At 43.8% G+C, this 26,953-nt stretch overlaps 1 protein-coding gene across 1 annotated transcript in view; it reads left to right on the top strand.

Annotated features, from left to right (window-relative positions):
• Nucleotides 1-2,816: 2,816 nt before the first annotated feature.
• The window catches only part of GTF2F2 (general transcription factor IIF subunit 2), an 83,274-nt gene continuing 59,137 nt past the window's right edge, over nucleotides 2,817-26,953 (top strand). Inside the window, exons 1-5 of the mRNA XM_084302087.1 lie at nucleotides 2,817-2,919; nucleotides 8,672-8,745; nucleotides 9,243-9,261; nucleotides 10,168-10,312; nucleotides 18,266-18,304. Of these exons, the coding sequence (XP_084158213.1) occupies nucleotides 2,854-2,919; nucleotides 8,672-8,745; nucleotides 9,243-9,261; nucleotides 10,168-10,312; nucleotides 18,266-18,304 (343 nt within the window). The 5' untranslated portion in view covers nucleotides 2,817-2,853. The remainder of the gene's footprint in view (nucleotides 2,920-8,671; nucleotides 8,746-9,242; nucleotides 9,262-10,167; nucleotides 10,313-18,265; nucleotides 18,305-26,953) is intronic.

Genomic DNA, 26,953 nt, shown 5'->3' with positions numbered 1-26,953 from the left:
AGACAACTTTGTCGCTAACTTGCTGCCTGTTCTAGAGGAAAATATTGCTGAGCTCCTCATTTGTGCCAGCCCCATCCCTGAGCTGTTTTATAGCAGGGCAGGGAGCAACATGTCAGCTGGGAAGTGCCCAGAGAGGATTTGGGTGCAGTTGTGGGTGCAGCGTTTTGTGGAGTTACACTGGAGGAGAGTGAGGTCACGGCTGCCCCCATATCGCCTTGGCTATCCAGCCATGCCTCTGGGCCTCCCTTAGAGGGATTGCACCCAGGTCATCCTCAGAGCCCCCAGGAAAAAAATGCCCTATCACCAGCACAGAGCATCAGCGGGGCATGCCGCATCCAAAAATTACATCTTTGTATTTCAGGAGATGCTCTGAAGTGACTGTTGTCTTAATGAAATCTTAATGAAATCTGTTTTTAGTGGCAGCTGACTAACTGTATAGATTAAGCCACCCTCCCAGATGAATTCTACAGACACATATAGTTCTAACATAAAACTAAACCAACCCCAAATATATGAAACATAATTAATCCTTATCAGAGTATGTCCATGTTAGCTGCTGTCCCTTCAGGCATACAAAAAGCATTACCCTTCTTGGTTAGCTAGGTGCTTGCCTGCAATTCAAAAGACAGACTGCCCTACCTGAGATGTCATACTGAGCCTGCTTTCAAGCCACGTGAGCAATGCCTTGCATAACGAGCCAGGGTTGTGCTTTGCTTGGTGCTAGTGTAGTCTCAGAGGGAATATGGCCTTCACTGTTGTGGAACACACTTCAAGGAAGACGTGAACCCGCATGGCAGAGAATTTCGAGAGCAACAGGCGTGACCAGAGGTCTAGAAAACAGGAGCTGAGAGACCAAATTGGATGACCTGAGGTGGCTGAGTACGCTGGTGACAAAGCAAAGGGATCTGTCTCAGTAAAGGGATAAAGTGAAACTGCAGAGCTGAAGGTAATCAAATGCTTTCCACGTCCACAGTGAACAGCAAAGAAATAATGAGCTCCAAGTGCAACAGGGAAAGCTTAGTCTAGACATGGAGAAAAGCTCCCAGTGCTTGGGAACGAGTCATACAGGAGGGCCCAAAGGGCTGTACAGAGGGGATCTGAGTGCAGCAGCCCTTCTCAGAGCAGAACCAGCCGCACAAAAGCCAGAAACGTTCAGTGCCTGAGACTGTGTCCCCTCTGGTGCAACCAGATCCAGTGCTTCACGTCCTTAATGGGAGTAAGTGCCCTTTTCTGCAAGCCAAGCTGAATTCTCCACTTTCTTTCCAAGGGGAACCTGGAGAATCCATTTTCCTATTCCCTTTTCCCCTGCACACATACACATGTGAAAGCTATAAGCATATTCCTGTCCTCCTTTCCCCCACTGCCCTTATGCTGGGGAGTCCTATGAGGAAGAATTTGGTTTCACTGCTGCCTAGAGCTCCTGGTGTCCCTCTGCCTCCTGGACAGAGGAACTGGAAGTCATGGAAGGGAACATGCACAGCATTGCCATTCCCTGTCTGGTTGGTTTTTGAGGTTGTTGTTATCCACTGCTATTGTTCCATGTGGCACCAGTGATACTGCCAGGAGCAGTCTGAGGAGTATCCCTGAGTTTCATCAGGGACCCAACTTAAATGTCTCTATGGTAATGCACGTAGCATGGGGAATAACCAAGAGGAGTTAGAGATCTGCTTGGTAGAGCACCATGGGGACAAAGCCCTGGAGGGAAGAAGGACCCAAGAAAGCTGGTTAATATTCAAGGAACACCTCCTCCAAGCTCAGGAACAATGCATCCCAACAAAGAGGAAGCTGGGGAAGAACGACACATGGCCTGCATGGAGGCCTGCATGGATGAACAAGGAGCTCCTGGCCAAACACCAGGAGGTGTTGGTTGTCGAGAAGCTCGACACGAGCCAGCAGTGTGTGCTTGCAGCCCAGAAAGCCAACCATACGCTGGGCTGCACCAAAAATGGTGTGGCCAGCAGGGTGAGGGTGTGATTGTCCCCCTCTGCTCTGCTCTTGTGAGACCCCACCTGGAGTGCTGCCTTCAGCTCTGGGGCCTTCCATGTAAGAAGGACAAGGACCTACTAGAACAAGTCCAGAGGAGGGCCATGAAGATGATCAAGGAGGAACACCTCTCCTATGAAGACAAGATGAAGGAGTTGGGGTTGATCAGTGTGGAGAAGGCTCCGGGGAAACTTTATAGTGGCCTTCTATTGCCTGAAGGGGGCCTGCAGGAAAGCTGTGGAGGGAATCTGTTGGGGAGTGGAGGGGTAGGACAAGGGGAAATGGATTAAAACTAAACGAGGGGAGATTTGGATCAGATGTTAGGAGGAGATTCTTAACTGTGAGGGTGGTGAGGCCCTGGCACAGGCTGCCCAGAGAAGCTGTGGATGCCCCATCCCTGGAGGTGCTCAAGGCCAGGCTGGATGGGGCTTTGGGCAACCTGGGCTGGTGGGAGGTGTCCCTGCCCATGGCAGGGGGCTGGGACCGGGTGGGCTTTGAGGTCCCTTCCAACCCCACCCATTCTGTGATTCTGCAATACCCACAGGGCGCACCCACCCTCCCACGGCCTGAAACGATACGAGCACGATGCTATTTTTTAATATTTTTGTATTTATTGTAATGAATACATATTTTAATCAACACTCTCGGGGACGTGAATTCTCTCTGTGGCGTTTCCCCTAACCCCTCCCCCCCGGCCGCCATTTTGGGCGTCCCCGGGGCGGGCTCCCGCAGCCTCCACCCCCGTCCCCTCCGTTGGCGGCCGGGGCCGTTTGTCCGCCGCGGGCCGCCGTCGGTGCAGGGGGGCCGGGGGAGGGCAGCGGGAGGAGCCGGGGCAGGAGCGGGGCCGGTGGGGGCCGTGGGGGCCGAGCCATGAGCGAGAAGGGCGAGCTGGACCTGAGCGGGGCCAAGCACAACACCGGCATGTGGCTCGTCAAGGTGAGCGGGGCGCGGGCCCGGGAGCCGCTCGGTGCCATCTTAGGGCTGGAGGCGGCTCCTGGGGGCAGGCAGCAGGCACTGGGCGTCCTCCTGAGGGGATGTGAGAGGGGAAGGGGCTTCCCTAATGCTGGGTCTGGGTGCTGAGGGGTGTGACACAGCCAAAGGGCTCGGTGTGCCTCTAAAATAGCGCTGGGGGGGGGGGGTCAGAAGTGCTGCACAGCAGGGCCAGGCTGGGGGTGGTGGGTTTCTACATCCTCCTTCCTCTTTTTTGCTGATAGCTGAGTGCTTGGTTTCAGGAGACTGCTGGAAAGTGCTTGGTGCTCTGCTTGGGAAGGATGTAGCTGGCCTAGAAGCAGCTCGGAGGACAGCACGAGGAGTGATCAGAGGAATGGTGTCTGTGCAGGGAATTCCTGAATATGCTGTTACCTTTCGTGCTAGGAAGGTGATTGATTTCTTGGCTATACATACAGACGGGGGGGTGAGAGGCTGAAGAGCAGTCCCGCAGAAAGGGATGTGGGGGTTGTGGTCCCAGCAAGCTGAACAGGAGCCAGCAGCGTGCCCTGGCAGCCAGGAGGGCCAACCGCACCCTGGGGTGCATCAGGCCCAGCACTGCCAGCTGGGTGAGGGAAGGGATTGCCCTCCAGCACTGTGTGTAGCTCTGGTGCCACGGTGTAAGGAGGGCACAAAGCTGTCAGTGCCCAAAGGAGCAGCTGAGGTCCTGGGTTTGCTCAGCCCCGAGCAGAGCAGGCTGAGGGGAGGCCTCATGGCGGCCTGCAGCTCCCTCACGAGGGGAGCGGAGGGGCAGGCGCTGAGCTCTGCTCTCTGGGGACAGCGACAGGACCCGAGGGAACGGCATGGAGCTGGGACAGGGGAGGGTCAAGCTGGGGGTTAGGGAAAGGGTCTGCACCCAGAGGGTGGGCGGGCAGACTTCCTGGGGATGTAGTCATGGTACTGAGCCTGCTGGAGTTCAAGAAGTGTTTGGGCTGCGCACTTAGTCATAGGGTCTGAATTTTTGGGTAGACCTGTGTAGAGCCAAGAGTTGGACTTGGTGATCCCCATGGGTCCCTTCCATCTTGTGATACTCTGTGATTCTATGAAGTCTTACAGATGTCTGTAAAGTAATAAGTGACATTACAGGATAGGAGAAACATGCATAGGAGAAGGTGAGTAGGTAAGAGTTGGTAATACAGCAAGAATGAGGGGTGAGACAAATTAATTCATGTGGTGGGCATGAAGAACAAACAAAGCAGGTACAGTTTTGCACAATATTGAAGTTTTGGAGCTTTTTGCAGTAGGAAGGTGTTATTGACATTAGACAAACTTGTTCCAGGATAATGTATTGAGGTATTAAAAGTGAAGGTGCTCCCCTACTTCAAGACCACTGAGTCAAAGATCACAGAAAGCATCCTAATTCCCACATGCTGTAGAACATTCCTGTTCTTGTCATCTTCTGCTCTTCCTGAAGCACCTGCTGCTGGCCACGTGTGGGGAGAGGATGCTGAACTGGGCTGACCTTCAGTCTGCTACGGTTTGCTGGTTCCTGCGGCAAGGCGGGAGCTCTCAGGCGCATCAGAGCTTGCAGTTGTCACGGCTCTGTGAGCACGGGCTATTGCCTGCTTTAATGAGAAAAATGAACTAAAAGGAACGCTGAAATACAGCAAACTTTGCTAGACCAAAGCAAGGTGCGTGCAGGATTTTATCCTTTAAATCCTTCGGACCTGAACTTGGAGACAACCAGCCTGTTACTGGGATCTTCAACACGCAGAGTGGTGGCAGCGTGTAGCACCAGTACTTGCTGCCCTCGCTAGGTGGGATAACGAGGCTGACTTTAGCCTTGCTTTCAGGGAGAGAGCAATCAGCTCTGCTGGAGGAGGGGGGAAAAAAGCTTATTTAATCGCCCTTTAGCATGTATTATGCTGGCACGGGAAGTATTCCAGAGGGACTACTTAACAGGCAATAAAAAACGTGGTCATGAGTATTTTAGAAGCACGAGACACAAGAAACACAGTGGGCTGCTTTAGTACAAAACCAAAAGGCAACTTCGATAACTTTGTTTTGTGTTTTTAGGGAAAGCTGAGAGCATCATGACAACTGTTGGGTATGCATCGGTAGCAAAGTGAAGCCCATTTAGTGTTAGCCGTTAGGGTTGTTAATTGCTTGCTCCCTGTGCGATGTGTTTGTGTTATTTTTATTTGTTGTAATTTAATCTGCTGTATTCATGAAAACAGAATCACAGGTCCTAAGATCAGCCTTACTTGATTTCTGATACATGCAGATAACTAGATACAAAGAGAGCGAACTTCATCAAATGCAGAATATAGGCAGGAGTTTATTAAACATGGGGGCTGCTTCTGTGTTTTGTTCCAAAGGTAGCCAAGCAGTTGAGAAAAAGCTGAGAGAAGGCGCGTGGAGCAGGGGCCCTTTTGTTGTACAGCACCTGCAGGGCTCCTCGTGTGCTGGAGCCCTGGTGTTCCTGTGAGGTGAGCAGCAGGAAGAGAACAGCAGTCCTAAGGGCTCTTGAAATGGCGTTACTTAGTATGACAGATATCTTTTTGTTACTATCTTGTATGTTTTTTTGGAGAGAGTTTTTATCTAGAACCCCAGAATAAAGGCCACTTGCCTACAAGATTTCAAGTGCTCTGTCAGAAGGGCAGTTCCTCTGTCCCCACATCGCTCATTCCGTGACTCCGTGTTTTTCCAACTCCTGTTTAGGATTCTTTGAAATTTCTTTTTGTTCTGTATAAAACAGAACGGACACTCTCGTTTTCTGTACGTTTATTTTCAGATGTTGTACATTGTTACATTTTCTGTACATCATTTTAAAGATTGTGAAAGCTGCCTGTTGTCAGGAAGTTACACTTTTATCATGCTAAACTTAAAAGAAACTGGCCAGTTAAGACTTCTGTAGCGTGTAAGACATTCCTTTCCTCTCCTGTGGTTGCTTACACCATTAGCATGGAGCTAGCAATTTCTGAGACCATTTTAATGGTTTTGAGAGTGCCATCTCATTTGAACTGAAGTAACCACGAGCAGATAGAAATAATCCTTTGATCTCAGCCCTTCACAACCCCTTTTCTTCTTTTTCTCTGTGTAGCCATTGAATCCCGATGGGCTGGCAGAAAGGTAATGATTAATTGCACTCTTTGAGGCAGCTGAAAGGCGCGGGATTGATCTGCAGCCTCCCAGCCTGAATAAATTCCCTGTCTGATCCTATTATGTGGCAAGTCAGCGACGTTAATGGCAGCAGAATCCTTCAGTCCTTCTCCACTGATAATGTGTGTCTGCCTTATCACCTGGCAGTATAAATTAGACAGAGATGAGGTGCGAGCACATCATAATATTGCCATTGAGTCAGCCAGAGCACGTGCCGCAGCATTTATCTTGTCTTTAGAGAGAAAATGAGGCCTGATTTGGCATGAAATCTGCTGTAGAAAGTTACCATTTCAAAAACTATGAAAAAATACATCAGTACAGCGTGCCCATTCAGTGCTTTGTCACGCATTTGTGACGGGTTTGACCCAGTGCCAGCCTGGATTGACATTGTTTGGCTGAATGGTTGGAGGGCATGAGGATTTCCTAGGTATTCCCCAGTTATCGGGGTGCTGTGAGACTGAAGGCAAGTGTTAAGCCCCAGTACTAAGATGTTTTCTGTGGGGTTTGTTTGCTTGTTTTGATTTAAGGAAGGATGCAGGATAAATGCAAGGTTGTTATTAAATTAGTCAGAGCTTTGGGAACTTTGCAGGCTACTGTTTGTCAGCGAGTTCCTGGGATAGACTTCGCTTCCTCAGTGTGGAGTAAAACTTTGCTTACTTCTGTTCTCTGCAAGACAAAAATCAGGCTGCAGAGAACCAACTTGGTGCCTGAAACATACCAAGGGCAGCATGTGGTGTGTTTCTCTTTCTCAGTGGCTGCACCTCACAATGTTTTTCTACCTGGGCACGGATGTTTTCAGTAGCTGAGGACTGCGTGAGCTTTGTGGTACCAGGAATGTGAACTAAGCCAGGACTGCGAAATTAAAGAATGTGAATTTGTCCAGGTTTGTCGTGAGCAAGTTAAGAAGGAGGTTATTAAATTCTGGTGTTGGAATATTTTTTTGGTACGTGGTATTGGAACAGTACAGGGATTTCTCCTTTAATAATTCACTATTTTGGGTCTTTGAGGTATGTCCTTGCAGTGACTGCTACATCCTGAGCAGAGAGGAAGGGTTTCTGGGAAGCAGGACCTTCTGTTAGGCTGCTTTCAGCTATTTGCTTTAGAAAAGAAATACATAGTTCTCATATCACTTGAACATCTTACAGATAGCTGCAAACAGTGGGATATGATTGCCCTTGCTGTCTCGGGTCTATTCCATCTCTTGATGGAATCAAGGAAGCTCCTCGTGCCCCCGGGGCTGAACTGGCCGGGGGCTGAAGGCACCAAATGCAGGGGCTGGATGGGGAGCTGCTCCCCGGGGCGAGGCTGTGGCACCTTCTGAAGTCCTGTGGAAATGTGCACTCCTCTAGTCAGCGCTCAGCTTTTTGCTAAACAGAGATGGAGGATGTTGACACAAACACTTAACCTTCTGATCTCACATACTAAATGTTATTCATCTGCCTCAAGCTCGTCTGCTCTGTGAGAAGAACCTGGTAAGGCTGCCGAGCGCTGGGCGCGTTGTCCTGGCATCCTCATCCCCAGAAAAACGAGGCGCTGCTGCAGAGGCACAGCCCTGCCTGCTGGGATGCGTGTGGGAGGCTGAGGAGCGTGGGTGGATGGACACCAGCTGCAGCGAGGCACGAGGCTGGCCGTGGAAGCGCTGGGTTTCAGAGCCTGGCTTACCCCGCAGTACTGAGCTGGTCTTTTCTGGCCAGGGAGCAGAGAGGCGGGCTATGATTTCAGCTCACACTGCGGTAGGAAAAGGAGAAAGCCAGCCTTCAGCTTGTCGGTTCATTACTTGTGCCCTGAGGCACCTTGCTGCCCACCAAGAGCCCAGGCTGCCTGAGGCTGCGGATACCAAAAACTTTGTAATTGAAGGGGTCCGTGTGGCTCCCAAGCTCTAAACCTCTTCTTCTGCAGCACCTTTTGGTCTCTGAGCTGCCTGTCTTCTCACAGTCCTCATAGTTGTGGTGGTGTTTTTTTCCCAAAGAGATGAGAGTTTCTAGTGAATATTTAAAAGTATAGTTTTATCTGGTAGGATTACTTCATTTAAGAACACGATGCTGATCTTTTTTGCTTTTTATGATTGCATAATAGTATTTGAAATTCAAGATAGTCCAGGTTTTCCTTCATTTGGGACAAACATACTGTACGCTGGCCTTATCTTTATGCTGCATTGTTGGGGAGCGAATCTGTCAGGGAGTGGAGGGGTAGGACAAGGGGGAATGGATTAAAACTAAAAGAAGGGAGATTTGGATTAGGTGTTGGGAGGAAATCCTTCACCCAGAGGGTGGTGAGGCCCTGGCACAGGCTGCCCAGAGAAGCTGTGGATGCCCCATCCCTGGAGGTGCTCAAGGCCAGGCTGGATGGGGCTTTGGGCAACCTGGTCTGGTGGGAGGTGTCCCTGCCCATGGCAGGGGGCATTGGAACTACAGTCCCTTCTAATTCAAGCCATTCTGTGATTCTTTTTGCTCTCCCTACTGGAATATATTGCCTACGATGTTTAAATCATACCATGTTCTGGAGTGGTCAGTGAGAAAACATTTAAAGTATGTACGTGTACATAACTTATACAGAACTTTAAAATCTGCTTTTCCTGAGATCAGTCATCTTGTTTTAGGTCCCGAAATACTTGTCGCAACAATGGAGTAAAGCATCAGGAAGAGGTGAAGTGGGAAAACTAAGGATTTCCAAGTAAGCCTTTACTGTACCTTTCCTGGTTGCAAGTTTTAGACTGTTGACATTGCACATAGAAGAAGCCGTCGGCAGTCAAATAGATAACGTTGCACCTTTTATATTACATCGTCCTGTTTCTCACAAACACTGTGTGCATATTTCTCTGCAAACTGAAAAATACCTGCCTGTGTAGTGTTATCAATACCTAAATACATGAAATTATACTGGGGAGTGGCAGTGTGCCATCATGTGATGTCTGATCTCTTAAACCTAAGAAATATGCACATCTAACTGGAGAATTTCCTTTAATTTATGCTGTTTTGCTACTTCTGTTCTCACCTGCTGACTTCTCCCACTTATTCTTGGGCATCAGCATCCAAAAAAAAAAAAATTGAGCAGTTCGGGAGTGAAGATGAGTAACAAAACCAGAATTTGCTTTTTGCATTTTGATCAGGGAAGCTAAACTTGTGGAAGTAGATCATGGAAACTAAAACGTTAAATATTTTCTTTTGCAGAAATCAAGGAAGAACAGAAGTAAGTAACTACCACATCCAAAGGCTGTGGATGTGTTATCTTTTGATTTCTAACAATTGTTTAGAGCTTTCTGGGTTCTAATATCGGATATTTTTTGTTACACCTGTAATTAAACGTTGTACCAGTGAGTTGGGAGTAGAGAATTCTGTTCCTACCTATGCCCATAAGTTTATTGTGGGACTTCTCTTTCAAGGGGGGTTCAGGTTGGATGTTAGGAAAAGGTTCTTTATGGCGGTCAGGCAGTTGGAACAGGGTCCAAGCGCTCACAACACCGAGCCTGCTGGAGTTCAAGAAGCATTTGGCCAGCACTCTCTGACACGTGGTCTGATTTTTGGGTGGTCCAGGAGATGAGAAAAGGAGTGTTAGTTAGAATTACTTAAAAGACTACCTAGGTCTGCCACTTTGAACTGGAAGAAACTCTGGACCAAGCAATGAGTCCCTCTTTAGGATTCTTGCTGTGCCTGGCACTGGGTGTTCAGCGAGTTCCTTTATGTAAATATGGCAGGGGAGCTGGATTTGGACTTCCCAGGCTAATAACGCTTGTGGTGCCCTAGCGCTTTTATTGGGGACTAAGCTGGCTGTGTGAAACTGTTTAAATCACTGCATGATGCCTGGAAGCCTATTATGCCTTCCATTTTAATAAGGAAGATCAAATTATTCTCTGACTGCAAGAGAAAATAATATACTTAAAAGATGAGTAAATTCCATTAAATACATTAAAGCTTTGAATGCTTTATTTCAAAACGCAGTCAATGTGTTAAGATTCTTACCCACTCTTTTTTGGAAATGTTTTTGAAGTAGGAATGTTCTATACTACTTGTCTTTTCTCTCTTTCTGTTTCCCCATAACTCTTAGAGCTGTGTCACTGAGTCTGTTTAGTAACACTGTGGTCATTGTGACTGTTAGGTGTCATTTACTTTGAATGAAGAACTTGCCAGCATCAATGATATTGGAGGAAAACCTGCTTCTGTCAGCGCACCAAGGGAACATCCTTTTCTTCTGCAAAGCGTGGGAGGACAGACCTTAACGGTGTTCACCGAAAGTTCAGCAGGTAAGTCAGAATTTGTTACAGCCCTAGCGTACCTGATTACAGTAAGCTGGGTGCTGAAAAGGCCAGAAGACTCAGAATAAATTTTGGCTTTGTTTTGTAGTAATCTGCATATGTATCGCTGTTGTTTTTGTGTTATCTCCTACATTTCACCTGTGGGTCTGCTGAGCAGAACACAGAGTGCAGTACATTGTGCGTTTCCTTCTCGAATTTACACTGGAAAAAGTGTTTTTGTGTTGTTTCACCTCAGAAGCACATGGGAACACAGTTTCCTCTTGATCTCTACCTTGAATTTAGATTTATAAAAATGATGGTTCTACCTCTGCCCAGTTGATCAGGTCCATTTTAGCAAACACATCTGTTCACCACGTTTTCTTAGAATCTAACTGTGATTTAAGCGTATTAAATCTGAACAAGGTCCTATTACCACACACTGCAGAAGTAAGGTTACCATTTTTCTCACTGGATTCCAGTTGGTTGGCCTGCCTTAAGTGAAGCTCAGGAGCTGAATGAGTGGTTAGGATGTTTGAGGTAACATGTCCTAAACTGCATGTTAGATTTAAGGTACGTGGCAGTGTTACAGTGTACAATATGCTCAGCAGACCGGCTTGCATGCAAGTCCCACGTGTTGTAGGGTTTTCAGCTGAAATTACATGGTCATGTTTTGGATGTTGGAAAGAGAGAAGGAAAGTAAGATGTCTGCAGATCTCATCTTACTGTCTCCGTTTCAGGTACTTAGGTTTTGGTTTCCCTAGGAGACAAACAATAATTTTTAATACTTCTGCCTTCTGTGAGGCAGCAAACTCTACAGCTTCTGATGTTTTCACATTCATAGGCTGGCAGGTAATTGCTGTGATGCTTTATCAAATAAAGGAGGGTGCAGAATCATAACTCACAGGACAGAGTTAGAATACTCAGTAAGTTTGACCACTTCCTTTTTAAAATCTATTTTACAGATTTAATGGCTGGTAATAAGGTATAAGGAGCTCGACTGTCGCTGTTGGGCTGGAAATTTAAGCTCTTCACACTACGACTCAGGCACTTTTCAGTTGCTATCCCTTTCTCTGAAACTAATTTAATCTTTTAATCGTTTTTTCACTTAAAAAAAAAAAAAAGATTGTATTTTCATGTGCATAACGTGCAACACGTAAATATTGGTTTTTGTATTCTATAGATCATAGATGTGGAAAGAGATAGGGAACAAGTTTTCATGAACCTTGTAAGCATTTCAGTTGTGCCTTGTGTTTTTTTTTGTTTGTTTCTCTGTGCCCTGCCCTCAGAATGCTTGAAAGAAGAGAGCTACTTCAGGTGTGAAGATGTGTTTCGAATTTGCATTCTGAGATTTTGGCATGTTTGTTATCTTGTGGGATTTTGTTTTCCAAATACTTTTTAATACAAAATACTGCTTCCAGAACCTCTCGTGGTAACTTGAACGTCTGCAATGACTGCAGCTTAACTTGAATATGGAGCATTTGCCATCAGTTATAATGGAAGTCATTAGACTGTGGTAGCCAGAAGATGCCCTTTTATTTCTGTTTCACTATCTGTAATGCCATTGTCTTGAAGCCTTTAGGTACTTAGAAGCTATCCTATTTTTATCTAATCAATTAAAAGTTTGGTATTTCTTAGCAACTCCAAGATGTTATTCAAGGACCGTCGACCTAGTGAGTGGAGTAGAAGTTATAATATTAATCAGGGGCAAAGGGAATTTATTGAAGTGAGAAATATTTGGAGTGAAGCACTGAATAAGCACAGAACCTGTCAGAGTTGTTTTTGCTTGAGTTTAGCAAGCATGGCACACAATTTGTGAGTTTTCAGGAAACCGTGTTAAACTGTGTTGCTGTTGTGTTAAAGCTGCTATTGGCAGTACAATCCAAAATAAACATTAGTGTACTTTTCTTTCCTGATTTTGTTGGTAAAAACGAACGTGACAAATATATCCCGAATTCCAGCCTGGTTGCTTTCAGACACTGTGTTCCTGCAGCCACTCTGGTCTTGGAATGTGGATCTCCAATATGGTTTGAGCTCCGTGGCCAATTTCAGCAGTGTGAGAACAGGTGTCTGAAGAGCAGAACAAACGCATGGATATACTGCCCAAAAGAAGGGCTGCTAAACTGATGCCAGAAAGTCCACATGGAAAAGAACTCTTAAAGTTGTATCAGCCATGGGGAAAAAGGCTCAGTAAAAGCTTATCCCTCTTTGCACGTCAGTCAACCCACAGTAAGAGGCAGTCCTAAGAAACTGAAATGCATTAATTCCTATTCTCACAGACCAATGCTTGTTTTCAAGTTATAACTGGCATATTTTTGTGGAAAGCACTGGTGATCTTGCTGCTTTGTCTTTTACAAAGTGTGCTGTGTTACAGATCTGGTATGCCAGCTTGAACCATGGTTCAAAGATTAAGCTGGTGTAGAATTGCAGGTGATATTTCTGATGTTGTTTCTGGAAGGATGTATTTGACGGATAATGGGGGTGAAAAATGGATAAAAAAAAAAAAAAGTGCTTTGTGTGCTGTTGCTCTCAGTCAATACCTTTCTTGAGGACTGAGCTCAAGATTCCCTCCTAAAATGGAGGGAATTTCGTATAACAGTTTGATTTCTTTTATAAAGAGGATTTTGTTTTTTTTTTTTTCTGGAGCACATTAAAAGCCTTAAGGTCTTTTATGTCTGCTATCCTGATATGCTTACGTAGTGACCATCTTCACCCAGAGGGTGGTCGGGCACTGGGACAGGCTTCTCAGGGCAGTGGTCACGGCACCGAGCCTGCTGGAGTGCAGGAAGTGTTTGGACAACGCTCTCAGACACATGGTCTGATTATGGGTAATCCTGCTTGGAGCCAGGGGTTGGACTTGATGATCCTTGTGGTTCCCTTCCAACTTGAGGTACTCTGATTTTTCTGATTCAGAAAATGAATGAGAGATGCCAAAGTTTGCTTCTGAAATCTTCGGTAATCAGAGAGGATGCTGCAGGGTGTTCACCCATCTGGCCAGTTCAGCACTTCACGTTGACTTATCCAGCCACTTAGAGCAAGCAAAAGAGATGAAACTTACCAAGTAATTTAGTATTTTCTGCATGGTGTGATTTCCAGATTGCTGAGTGGGTTTCCTGTGGTTTTTGTTTTGTCTGAATCGCAAATGGTTCTAATACCTGTTGGAGTGGGAAGAAATTCGTTCTTGCATTGTAAATCTCTGCATCCTTGGCAGTCCCCAATTAGTTAATGGATGGAAACAGGCTCTTCTGAGGTGCCATTTGTTACGTCCAAAATCTAATGAATTGCAGTTCCTTGGTCTTCTACTGCTTGTACCAGATCTGAGCTAATACAAAGTTGGATAAAGTGGATCCCATCCCAGATACTGCTGAAAAGCTGGTCTCTGCTTTCACACACGGCACTCTTTCTGTGTAAACTAGCTCTGTTTTTTCTCTTTGTTTCTTTTCTTTTGCTATTTGTGTATTTTGAAACAGCTCTAGTGAATTACAGAGAATGAGCAATATGCATTCAAAAATACTGGTTGCAAAATAACACGTTCAGCTGCTGCCCGGACAGCTGTGAGGAGTGGTTACATCGCAGTTGTGTTGGTCCAGGTTAGGAGCAGATGCTCATTTCCCAGAAATGATCCTCGGCTGATCTTCCGAAGCCTCTTTTTCTCTCCCCAGCTCCTTTGCAGTGCTGTTTGCATCTGTGAGACATCGGAGTCCTCATTGCTGGGCAGATCACTGAGACCTGCAGCGGCGTTCCTGGCGATCAGTTCAGCACAGCTAGTGGGAAGTGTGGCTTCCCTGGTGACTGCAGAGGGACCCGAAGCACGGTTGCCTCTCGCTGTCTAGGTCTTGCCGTCTAGGCTGATTTCGGTATTATTTTTGCATTAGCTCTGAACTACATTCTGTTCCATAAACATCACCATATGTACATCAACAGTTGCTATGCAACAATGCTATTTGTGCTTCCAGGCATTTTAGCTTATCTTTGTCATCAGCTATCACAGTTGTAATTTTTTGGGCGGGAGGAGAGGAGAGCATTTTGCATATATTTCAGTGTTCTGTATCGAACAAAATGAATTTTCCTTCTGTGTATGGCTAAGAACTATGTAGGGGCAGATCATGAACTTGGTATGGGATATGCTGGATGAAAAGTGATTTTTCTGAGCTTCCTACTGGTACTCCCCCTGGCATGAGGAAGTGCTGTGATTTGACAGTTTCTGTCTTGGTTGAAGAAACGAGAACGTGGTTTTGTTAAACGTTTAACAGCAAACTTTTCAGATTGGGGCTATAAATTTATTCCCTTAACTGCTTTAATTGCCTCTTGCTTATTTTTCTGTCAGCAGGTAGTTCAGACTTGCTGGCTCTCAATACAAATAAAAAAACCACAGCTACGTTACAGACAGTGAGAAAAGTTTTGTACTGAGTTGTTTTTTGGGGGAAACGTGTTACTAATGTGCCACGGGAAAACACAGACCTTGGCAGGCGATTGCATCCCTCCTGTAAAGGACTGATGGATGGATAGAAAGATTTCATGCCGCAGGAAAAAATAGCGTTAAGATATTTCTGTGAAGTTGGGTGAGATGACTCATTTTATTGAAGTTTCGAATATATGTTCGCAACTCCCCCTTCGTAAGTGGGATTGCCTTGATGCTTATTTTAGCGATGTTCAATTCCTTCCTCCTTGCCCCAGCTCGCTGCTGTTCGAGTAAAATGTGTTCAGAGAAATCCGTGAGGTGGCAGAATGACAGGCAGACCTTTGGTTCTTTCCGAGAAGCAGTCGTGCATGGGCCGTTTCGCTGTTTCATGCCTCACAGAAGATCGCTGGCTCGTAACGTGACATTCATGTCCAGTTTTCTGCGTCTTCCTTCTCTTCTTTCAGAATCTCATTTCATGAAGTGCAACTGTTTTTTTTTTTTTTTTTTTTTTTTTGTAACGCCGTTCAATAATACAGATGAGTCTGCCTGAATACCAGCTCCTGGATTCCCACTGCCTTCCAGTATTCTCCTCTTGTTTGTTTTGTTTTAACACAACCACTAATGTGAAAGTCCCCTTTTTGGGCTGATACATGAATCATGCCTGCTGCATGGCTTACAGTGAGCCATTGTATTCCAGTGAAAATAATTATTCAGAGTTTGAGTTTTGAAAGCAGATGTATCTAGCCATTTAAAGAAATGTTAAGGGGAGCAATGGCTAATAACAATCTGGGAAAGGTGTTTCTTTCTTTCATTAAAGCAGTTACTGCTGTAATTACATTTAATTATTTCCATAGTACTCAGAATCTTGCGATACAACTTCCAGTCTTATTAGATGCGTGTTTGACTCTTCACACTTTCATCTAACTGTTATTTGGGAAGTAAATGCCCTCATCTGCTGCCTTAGTTCTGCCTGGTCAGGTGTTTGGCACGTACCCGTGTACCTCGCCAGCACTTCCTGATCTCCTCTATTTATTTGGGCTGTCACTTAACACATATTCCAGACTCCAAAGTGCTTTGCAGTCTTACGTGATGCTTCCTTCTTCATTTATGTACTTCAATCTTTTATGGGCTGGCTGGAGAGTAGTCAGGTAACAGCAAGAGAGGAAAGCCTCTTGGCAAGCCTAAGATCAAAAGAAATACAAACAGCCGCTGCCTTTCAGCTCTCTGGCATTTATGCAAATTTCAAAGTATCTGTGAGGATCACGGAGAGGATGCAACCCATCATCAGAAAACCAGAATATGTGGCTTGGGCTGGTCTAATTACAGACAGCAGCTTGATGGGTCAAGATTTCATAGGTATTATTGTGACACATTGTCCGTTAATAAACAGCAGTGACACTTAGAGCATCTTTCTTCTCCCTCTCTGAAAAATGGAAATGATATTTGCTTACCAGCATTGTGAGGATTAGAAAATTAATGTAAAGTGGCTTCAGCTGGTTGTCAGGGGTAAGCTAATTTTCTTTTCATTTTTGCTACTAAAACTATAGCCTGTTAATTCCTGCACAAATATAAATGTTTTGAGGATATAATGCTAAGAGTATATGGAATAATATATAAAGTAGATGGTACAGCTGCCCTTATCTTCTTTGTGCTATTTGTACTCAGAAGATTTGTAAAGCAGGGACACGTGACCCAATCATAACAAAAACAAATTGTCTGATGAGGAGGAAAAAAAGGGCAATTTTTTGCAAGGTTGAATATTTATTTATTGTTTGTCTCTGTTAAAGGCAAATTCACCTGCTGCATGCAGGCAGGCTCACTCACTCCTCCTGTAGACATGGTACACATTTATTGTTATTTGAATCAGAGATGCAGTAAACAATTTTTAAGTGTGATGGCTTCTTATGCAGGAGTTACGGTTAGGTGGCAAGTCTTTCATTAAAACAAAATTAAAAAGAAACAGCAGCAGTATCTGAATTTGAAAACTATCTCAGCCCAGTTAAGGGCTGATGTCTCAGTGTGTTTGCCTGTTCTTCTTTTTGCTTGTTAGGTAGGTTGTGAATGTTTCCACAACTAAATTAAAATTGAGTTAGAATATTGGGTGGGTAATAACATTATGCTGCATAAATAGGCCAAATACACTCAAAAAAAGTAAGTCAGTGAAAAAATAGATGCTTTTCTTCAAACAGGCTGTCCTGCGTGTATGTCTGGGATGTTACCAGGGTTTATAACTCACTTAGTGAATGCTGATGGGTGGGAAGAGGCCACATACGGACATTTTCTGAGTGAGAAGATGTATGCCTTCAGCTGCTAGGACTTCACAACAGCCTCTGCTCGGGCAGAGAAAAGCAGCATCTCTCTGATCCTTCTATTTGCATCAGTCCCCTGGCTGTCAGCCTTTTCAATGAGAAAATAGGGCCGTCAACCATGAAAGCCAGCAAGAACCAGTGGCATGAAAAAGGTTCTGTAAAACATTTCATGTTTTCAAGTTCTGTTAATACCCAGCCTGTAAATGGCAGAAATGATCAAACTAACAACTCACAAATTTCTCTCTGGATTATAGCAGTAAGTCCTCCTCGCCTGTGAGTAAATTGTCCATAATGATAGCTGTGACATGGCTGAGTTGGAAGCAAAAGACAAGTATATTTTACCATTTTTAACTGTGTTGCAGATAAGTAAAAATGTTCTTCTTGTTCTCTGCCGTAGAGGAGGTGCAAAAAGAACAAATAATAGGAGAAGCAGTTGAACTTGAGGTTGAGAAATTTATGTAGGAGTGTATCTTCATAGGACTTTGTAGATGTTAGAACTTGGTTTACCAAAATACATCCATTGGCTGCTGTCTCCTGAAAGGCTGGACTGAAATTTAATGTGGAAGCTGTTCCTGATTTTCACTCCGCCATTCACCTGAGTGATAAGTTTTATGGCAAGCCACTTTGCAACGTGTGTCTTTTTTCTTTCACACATACTTTCATTCTCTGTGGAACAGGATGTATGTCTGATTTTAATCAATATATTTTTATCTGACAAGTCAGGCTCTAGTACCAGCTGCGGGCCAGTGATGAGAAGGAAAGAAGACTGAAAAAAAAAATCCTTGCGTGATCTAGAAAGCTGCAGAAAAACTAGAGAGGAGGTTGCCCATGTTCAAAATTGGTCTAGTGGCAAGCATGTTCTTTTGCAGAACTTTGTTTTTGTTTTAAATACACAAAAATGATATTTATTTGTCTACAGAGACTAGTAAGATAAATGGCCATGGTTTATTACTTAAGCATAATCCCACAACTGATTTTCTATAGCTGTGTAACTTCGTTTGTGCAGAACTCAATCAGAGGTGTAATGGAGTTTATCTCATTTAAGTCATGAGTTTGGGTACTAAAGGAGACTTTGTTGATCTGTGTGGTAATTTTTTCTTCAAAAAGCACATCTATAAACATTAATCAAATCCAGTAAGTATGGTTTTTATCCTTCTTTGCAGCCCACTTTTTAGTTGTAATTTCAAATAATCAACACAGAAATGTTATGTTTCCCTTTTTGTTCATTTGTTTGTTTTTTTTCTTTTTTTCCAGAAGGTCAATCAGATGAAAAATCTGAAAGCAGCGGTGCTGGTGAGTGCGAACACTTTCTCTGAAACACTTAAGTGATGACTTATAGCTGCAGCTTTTCAGTTTTACTTTCCAAGAAATTGGTAGCTTAAAAAAATGGTTCTTTTTGTTATATTTCTCAGGCAGAGTGTCATAAAATTGACAAACAACTTAATAAACTGTATGCTGTAACCAGAAGCTTAAATTATTAATATTTTTGGTTTTAATGGAAAAAATAGAATTCTGAAGGAGAGCATTAGAAATGTAATGTTCTTTAGAATGTCATTGTAGGTTTTTGTTTGGTGTTTCTCATCTATTTTTTATGTTCATTGACTCACAGATGAGTTTGGTTTCTTTCCTCTTGGTTGGAAAGTTTGTAGCTGATTTCCAAATCTTTGTTATCTGGTTTTAATTGCATAGGCTAATCAGTCAGAAAAATACTGTTCTAGTATTGTGCTTTATTCAAATTGTCTACTGCTTGCAAAAAAATTATAAATTCCTTGGAAAGAGTGAAAGAAAAAGTTGTAGTTCACTTGCGTCACCTACCAGTCGCATGTTAGTCAGTCTAACAATGTCTTGAATGCAGTTAGTACTTCTAAGGCTGCTTCCCAAACTGCAATTGCTCTAGTAAAAATGGTTCTTTGCACAGTTCAAAGAAGTATTTTTTTTTTTTTTAATGAAATGGTCACCATGTTTCTATGAGATAAGATATCAGGCAGGCTTAGGAGTGTTAAGATTTCATTTCAGGTCTAAGCTAGTCTGAGCAGGCTTCTTTCACAGTGAGGAGGAAGGAGACAGCTCCATGAGGTATCTTAGAATGAGACAGGTAGGTGCAAGTGCAATTCCCCAGCAACTCAAGCAGAGCTCTCTTGGGGCTGTGAGATCCTAGGCTGCTCCTATCTCTTCTGCTAAATCCTTTGGGCTTAAATTACTGAAATTGCCAGGTATTACATGACAGTACCAGAATCTTGGTGTCAAGCAGCATTTAATAAAAATTCCCCTTTTTGCTTTTATGAAAGATGTTTCAAAAATATCACTAATGTACTAGCACGAGTAAGTGCCAGGGTAAGCAAGAGCCTGTGATCCTGGGAAACTAGACACAGCTAATGTAAAACACATAGACAAATTTCAGGCTTGTTAGCAGAAGGATTACTCAGGATGCATGCAGATTAGATAGTACTGGCACTTGGAAGTAGTAATGGCAGAGGCAGCAGATGGACTAGAAATAGTCTTACAACCCTGTCCTTCTTAAAAGCACTTCCTAAATATAAGTCTAATGCTAGTGGCCTTTCCAAATGTCTTCTGGAATGTAATTTTTCATACACTGGAATATGGAGATGCTTGTTTCTTCTGTGTTCTGTTTTATTTTTCATGTATTTGACTTTTATTTGAACTGCATTTAAGCTTCAGCTGCTGCCAAAAGTGTATACTTTTTGTCTTTTTTTTTTTTTTTTTTTTTTTTTGGAAGGAATTCTTTTTAACACTGAGATGCTTTTTATTGTAGTGGCTTAAATCAAAAGATTTATGACTAGTTTTAGAAATGTTATATCTGCATCCTCCTACTGAATCCAAGGTATGTTTCTAGCTTGCAGTTTTCCCCATTGTTAAAGCCTGTTCCCTCTGATTATCTGGCAATAGTGATGTGACTTTAAGGTGATGAAGGGCTACTTTCTAGAGATCAGTATTTTTATACCCCTTGAACAATGAGACTCATTGCTGTGGGATGTCACATTTTAAGCAGATTTTAAGAGTTTAACTTCTGAAATGAGTCAGAATTTTAATATTTATATTGCATTTCTCTGCTGTTTTTTTTTTTGTTGTTGTTGTTGTTAGCACGTGTGCATGTTTTTGCTTGGCTTTGGTGTTTTTTAAATTCTGTTTTGCTTTGGTTTTGCATTTTGAATGACTTACAATTGATAAGTATTGATATGAACGATAGTTATAGATCACCAGCATTATGTAGGATATTTGTAATAACATTTATCATTGGACCAGCATTGCCACCCTTCATACCATGTGGAGGGAGACAACGTGATACAGGTTCAAACCAGAGTTCACGTACCCAGTATCTTGTCCTCAGTGGTGGCCAGGAAGTCTTGAGAAGAGAAAAAGAACAATGCAAAGCATAGTGATGCCTTCCCCAGAGTACTTCTTCCATTCTTCAATGATTTGAAGGTCAGAGAGATAGAGCCAGGGGTGTTGGTTCTTCTCTTTAATAGGCCTTCATGGATTTTTCTTCTGTGAAGTATCTCTGTTGGTTTTTGCGCCCATGTAAACTGTCAATATCCATAATACCTTGAATGATGCTAAGGTTACAGTCAAAATATTCAGGAATTAAGATATAACGTGAAACAAGTTTACCTAAACAAAGTAAGAGCTCTTTCTGCATATGCAGTTCGATAATTTGAGGTCGCTCTTTCCATACAGAGATCCTATTTGGTTAGTGCATGTGGTAACACTGCTCAGGGATTCAACCAGTGCCCTAAGGCTGGGTTTTGCTGAATGTAAAAGAAAGGAGCAAATAAAGTGTCAGCTAAAGGAACGAGAAATGAGAACTGGCTCTGCTTTTTCCCATGTGATGCCAAGCAGCACCATACACTTTCTGAACAAATAATTTAAATCCGAACGTGTGTGTATAGTTCCTGTTTACTTATGGCTTCTCTTGCACCTACCCGTAAGTGCTGTCAGTGGTGACAGAAGCTGTGAAAACCAAGTGTGTACGCCACTTAAAGTCTGACCTACCTCCCCTCACCCCAAAGTAAAAATACCCAGAAGCTGCTGCCCTGAGTCTGTGTTGTCTTTGAAGAAAGGTATGGTAAAGAAGTGTGTTCTTCATGTGCTTATGCACTATCCTTGTGGAAGCATGTTCAAGTAATGTTGCACAGCCAGCAGTTATTATTTATACATCTATCTATCTATCTATATAAAATCATAATATTATTATTCATAATAATACTATTATAATATTTAATATTATAATGTTGCCTAAGCTTTGAGAACTTCATTTTGAAGGCACGCTATTTCTTTCATAGGGGTGTGTGTTTGTTTCAGTGATGCACACAGACTACAGATGCATATTTTTCTTCAAGGATGTGTGCATCAAGCAGCATTGCATGTCTCAAACCTGCGTCTAGCCAATTGCACTCCTATTCTTTATAAATTTCCTCTCTCAAAGTCTTTGACATTAGTTGATAGCGAATAGCAGCCATCAGTACTTCACAAGCTTTAGGACAAGGTGTTAGTCATCTCTTTCCCTATACGTGCTGGTGAGTAATACTAAAGCCTTCTAGCGAGGGGAGAGGAACCGCTGGGACCATTTCTTATTTAATTTTGGGTAGAAGGAATAAATTACCTGAGATACTGCAGACAGTGGAGCACGAACCTAGAATTAGCATTTTGCCCATTGCGAATGTACACGTTTGGCTGCATACACAAGTATCTAATGCTTAAACTGTCTGAGGATCACACTTGCTTCATTTTTCGGTGTCACAACAAAGAGTTTCAGGTATTGATTATACATATGTTGGTATGCTCAACATTCAGTGTAAGCACTTTGCTTAATGCTGAGCAGCGTTGCAGCGAAGTCAGCAAGGTTTTGGGAAAGGCACAGAGTTCTCCTGTTAGGACACAACTGCAGGAAGCTGCAGAGCGCACACTTGATTTCATCCGCTTCCAAGCAATTAATGTATATTAATTGCACTTCAAAAGCAAAATCTAACTAAGGACAAAAAATATAATCAGGAGGAGTAGAGCCGTAATTCTTAATTTAAATATTAGCACAAATCTCAGTGTTGAAGATAATTACAGAACCTGCCATTCGCAAGCTGCGGAAACAGTTTTTGTCTTGGAAATTAAACTTTGCTGTTGGCAGCTGAATGCAACAAAACTTAGATAACGGACCTCTTGGTGGTATTCCAAAAGTCATAATCAGTAATGAGGCTCCATTTGGTGCTGTTAAAACAAATAAAGATGCAACCATTCCTGCGTTATGGTATGTGGAGTCAGTCTATCATCCTGGTTATAACAGATAATCTGGAGAATTACAAAGAGTGCACTGGTAGAACAGCAAAAAGGACCTACAATTTGATGTAGGTCAACGCTAATTGGAACTAATTTTTTTAAGAAACTTGCATAAATATTGCCCCTAATGTCTATTTATTTTAGAATGCTGTATGAATATTCTAATATTTGCTTTACTGAGCAGTCCTGATGAATTTAGCTTGCTTTTGATTGCATTTATGATTTGTCTCAAATATAATGAGAGCAGAACCACAGAATTGAAGGGGTTGGAAGGGACCTCAAAAGATCATCGGGTCCAACCCCCCTGCCAAAGCAGGTTCCTCGGAGCAGGCTGCCCAGGTAGGCGTCCAGACAGGCCTTGAATATCTCCAGAGAAGGAGAGTCCACAACCTCCCTGGGCAGCCTGTCCCAGTGCTCCGTCACCCTCACCGTGCAGAAGTTCTTTCATGTGTTGGTGCCGAACTTCCTGGGCTCCATCTTGTGGCCATTGCCCCTTGTCCTGTCCCTGCAAACCACTGAAAAAAGGTTGGCCAAGTCCCTCTGTGGCCCACGCTTAAGATCTTCGTGACTCTCAAGGAATCCCAGAAATTTCAACCACGTCTGGCGTTGCAGAGGATGACTCCACAAGTTGCTTTTCATCTTCTGCGAGGGATTTTGCTGCTGATTGGAGTTCACCCTCCTACCAGCACTGTCACATCGCACGGGCTCCATCCTCAGCCCTTTGCAGTGCCCCAGGACTGAACCAGAGCCTTGAGTGGTGGCGGATCAGAGGGGCAGAGGGAAATCTGCTGTGGCCAGTGCAAGGCTGGTGTGTAGCAGCTGTAAAGCTGGCAGGAGGCAGTTTCAAATAAGAGGTGGTTCTGCAAACAGACTGTAATTAAGCTATTAATTGCTTGCCAGAGGATGTGTACATGAAGATGGGGTTTACGGGGCTTTAGAGGAGACCACAGAGGTGCATGAAGGAATATCCACTGAAGGGAGGGCTGAGGAGACGTCTGGTTTGAGAGAGCTTTGTGTGCCTGAGCCTGGGAACAGTCTAGCAGAGCTCATGTGGTGCTTTCCCAGAGCTAGAAGGCTTTTCCAGCCCCAGCACCTTGCCAGCAGGAGCAGTGTGTAGCTGTGCGTGTTGTCTTCCACATGCAGGCTGTCCTGGGAATTTCTGCACTATAATCTGTGGGCAAACCCTGAAATCATCATCTGTGCACAGCAGAAGAGTATCACAGGTGGATTTTTATTGTCCTAGGAGAAGGCCTAAAGCAGTTTATACGTTAGATTTCTGCAGTGCAGGGGAAGAACAGGACTTGCTATTCATTTTAGAAAACGTGTAGGAAATCTCACGGGACCTGGCAGTGCTGCCGGCCTTAGATAAAGTCAGCTGGTACCCCGAGAGTGCCTTTTTCTCTGTTTAGCTGATTCTTATCTGCCTGGCTTGCAGGACCTTCAATTTGTTTCCTACGAGATGACCAGGTTCAGATTGAGAAAATGTACTGCTTTATCCCTCGTGCTTGCCAAAGGCTTTATTTAAGTAGGAAAGAGGCAATAAACGACTGGGTTTGGTGTTACAGTTGCTTATTCTGTTTACGTTTTTTGATGCTTAGGCTGTTCATTGCTAGTTTGTTTGCCTAATTTCTCCTTCCTAATTGGGAGAGTCTGTACCCACCTCTGACCTGTGGGGTTTTTTATTCATCTGTTCGCTGTGGTACAAAATCAAGAACCTTCTTTGAGTTAACGAGCAGCTTTCTGCGGAGCTACAGCAGTCGCTTTGTAGCTTGATATTTTTCTGTTAAATAAAGAAATGTATTTTTCCGTTCCTCTTATTGCTGCAGAAAAAGAAAATTGTCCTCCTGATATGTGACACGTGAAAAGCCAATGGAGAATTATTAATAGCAGTAATTTCAGGATAATTAGAGTTAGTTACTGGTGTTGTCCAACCTCACTGCTGTCCTGTGCCTTCTCCATCAACCCGAGGTGGCAGTCACCCTCACGGAGTCCTTCTCCCCTCCTCGGTCCAGCTGCTCAGGTATCGTGAGCTGTCTCACCGCACTGCCTCCTCCCAGCCCTCGCTGCTCGGGCAGCCCCTGTGGAGCCTCATCTTCCTGGAGCTGCAGCTTTCCCTGGCAAGCAGCCTTGGATTTTAAAACCTGTTGTCGTCTCCTTGCTCTTTGGTCTTCATCTCCAAAAGCTCCTGCAGCGGGTGAGGTGCCACCCTCCCTAAAGAGGATGCTGCTGCTTCTTTCGGTGTCAAGAGTGGTGGCAGTGGAAGTGTCTTGGAAAACCATATGGATCTAGGTTTTCAGGTAACTGAAATAATGCTCGGAGTGGAACTGTAGGAGTCCCCTTTTAATGTCCAGACAGATTGTGGGCTCTATGAGTGCTCCATACACCTCTTGGATTCCCCAAAGCTGTAACGCCAGTAACCAAGGCAATGCTGTACTTATTCCTAGCATTAGCACAGGTTTTGCAGACCTGCAGAATGGCTTCATTTTGAAGTCCTCTTCTAATTGCTTGGTTCTTAAACCTTAACGTGCTGAACTCGCATGTCACCGTGTAATAATGTTTTAAACGAGTGGCTGTTGTTTACGGCTGTAATTATTGTACCAGTTCCCTGACTGGTTTTGTTTCTGAAGCAGCGGAGCAGTGCTCCTTCCTGAAGCTTAAAATGAACAAACGTGGTGTTAAATGATAATGGCAATGATGTTAAGCTGTTACCAGCGCGGATAGAAACAGCTTTTTGGTAGACTGTTGCTTTTAGCTGTGTGTGCTACTCCTACCACACACATTTTTAGGAGGAGAAGTCAACTGTCTCGTTCTGCAGGATATTATGCAATTTCTTTCAGAAAGGAAGGCAAGTGTGTTTTCTTTTGCAGAGTGCTTGCTCATCCAAGTTCCTCAGGTGCCATTAGACATCTCCCTCCTACCGTCCTTGCCGTGCTGCTTATTTTCTGACATTTTATTGTGAATGGTGATTTATAGAGGCAGTGCTTTGAGGCAGTGTTCTGTGCGATACCTCGTGCATGGTACTTACAGAATGGCCGCTTCAAAAGAAGCTGAAAACCATAATATTTTCTGATCTTAAATTCCTTCTACCTTATCAGTTGCTTTTGTTTCAACCTAACCACTTATACAAGCTTCTCTCTTCGTATGAGGATACCTTTATTTTTTAACTAGTACTCACTTTCCTGATAATCTGAGTTCCTGCCCTGTGTTATAGGACAGCAGACAAGACTTGAGGTTAGGTAATAGTTATTCATCCAAGATGAATTAATTCTTGCCTAAGAAAACAATGTTTACTTTGTCATAGACCCAAATGAACCTGCCTCTCCCATCCCTGCTCCTCATTCATTACTTGAATCAGGACACCATGACCCTTCTACTTAAATAAACAAATTAATGGATGAGGCACTTCCATTATTAAATTGCAATAATTTTTGCAATTTGTCCTTATTCTGCATGTATGCTAGTGGGGAGGGGACCTGAGTTTCTTCATATCCTTCCATCTTATTGAATGGAAACCTTGCAATGCTTGCAAGAAAGAGGTGAAAACAACGTCACTGATTGTTGCAAATGAGGTTGTGATTTTTTTTTTTCCTTTTAGGATCTAAATAAATATTATTTATCTTAGAAAAGAGATGGCCAGTTGTCACTTGCACAGTCATACCAAGTACAAATGCAAGAATACAGTTAAAAATACGACACAAGTACATGGAAAGGTCAGCAGGGCAGTTAAGGTGCTGGGAAACACTGCTCATGGGGCAAGCAGGTACTGACAGTAGGGAGAGGAGAGCTGGAACCTGACCTTGATGCACAGCCCGTGCGTTTCACAGCATCAAGGCTCTGAGACCACTCAGGAAGTGGCTGGTGATGAAGTGACTGGCTCTAGAAGTCACTGGGCAGTGAGCTGTTGGAGTCTGGCAGCATACTTCAGGGGAGCACTGCATATGTTCCTCTGCTTCCTATATTTTTTCCTAGGCACCTGCTTTTAGCCACTGCCTTTACTTACGTGCCTTGTAGGAGAGGGGAAGGTCAGAGGATCAAAAATGGGAATCGTGACCAGAGGTATGAAGAGATGGAAACAGAGTTCACAGTCACGGGTAACACTGGGCTAGGAACATCTTAATCTGACCTAGTGCAGCCACTCGGAGGTTATGTCCTCACGTAGAAATAAACCAAATAGGTGAGTGCTATAATAGCATACTGCCAAGTGTGATCGAACAGCTGTTGCTTGCTTCTCCACCAATAGAGAGTATGGGCATGCAAGCATGGGAGGAAGCAGTACAATGGGTGTTTTGATCAAATTGACATCAGTGTATACATATATTTTTTCCACGAGCATTCACAGGGGCCAGAAAGTTTTTTTCTGCAGTGCGTGTTGGTCAGCCCTGCCTCCAGCTCCCTGGCCTTTCTCAGTTGCCCATTTGATGGCCCTTTTCTCACGAGGAAAACAGGCAGGGAGGCAAGTGGAGGTGTCCTAGAGTGAGAACAGGTTGAATCCCCTCCTTGGGGAAGTTACTTTTTATTCCTACCACTGCAGTTGAAGGTAATTCACAGAAATTATAAAAATTACAGTTCCTACATGATACTTGCAGGGTTATACTGGTAAGTCATCGTGATTCAGCCCTTAATGAGAGGAATAGAAGTACTTGGTGTATATCA

This window comes from Netta rufina (genome assembly GCF_964035555.1).
Source record: "Netta rufina genome assembly, chromosome: 1".
In the NCBI taxonomy this organism is placed as follows: Eukaryota; Metazoa; Chordata; class Aves; order Anseriformes; family Anatidae; genus Netta; species Netta rufina.
This window is presented reverse-complemented; position numbering and strand designations above follow the sequence as displayed.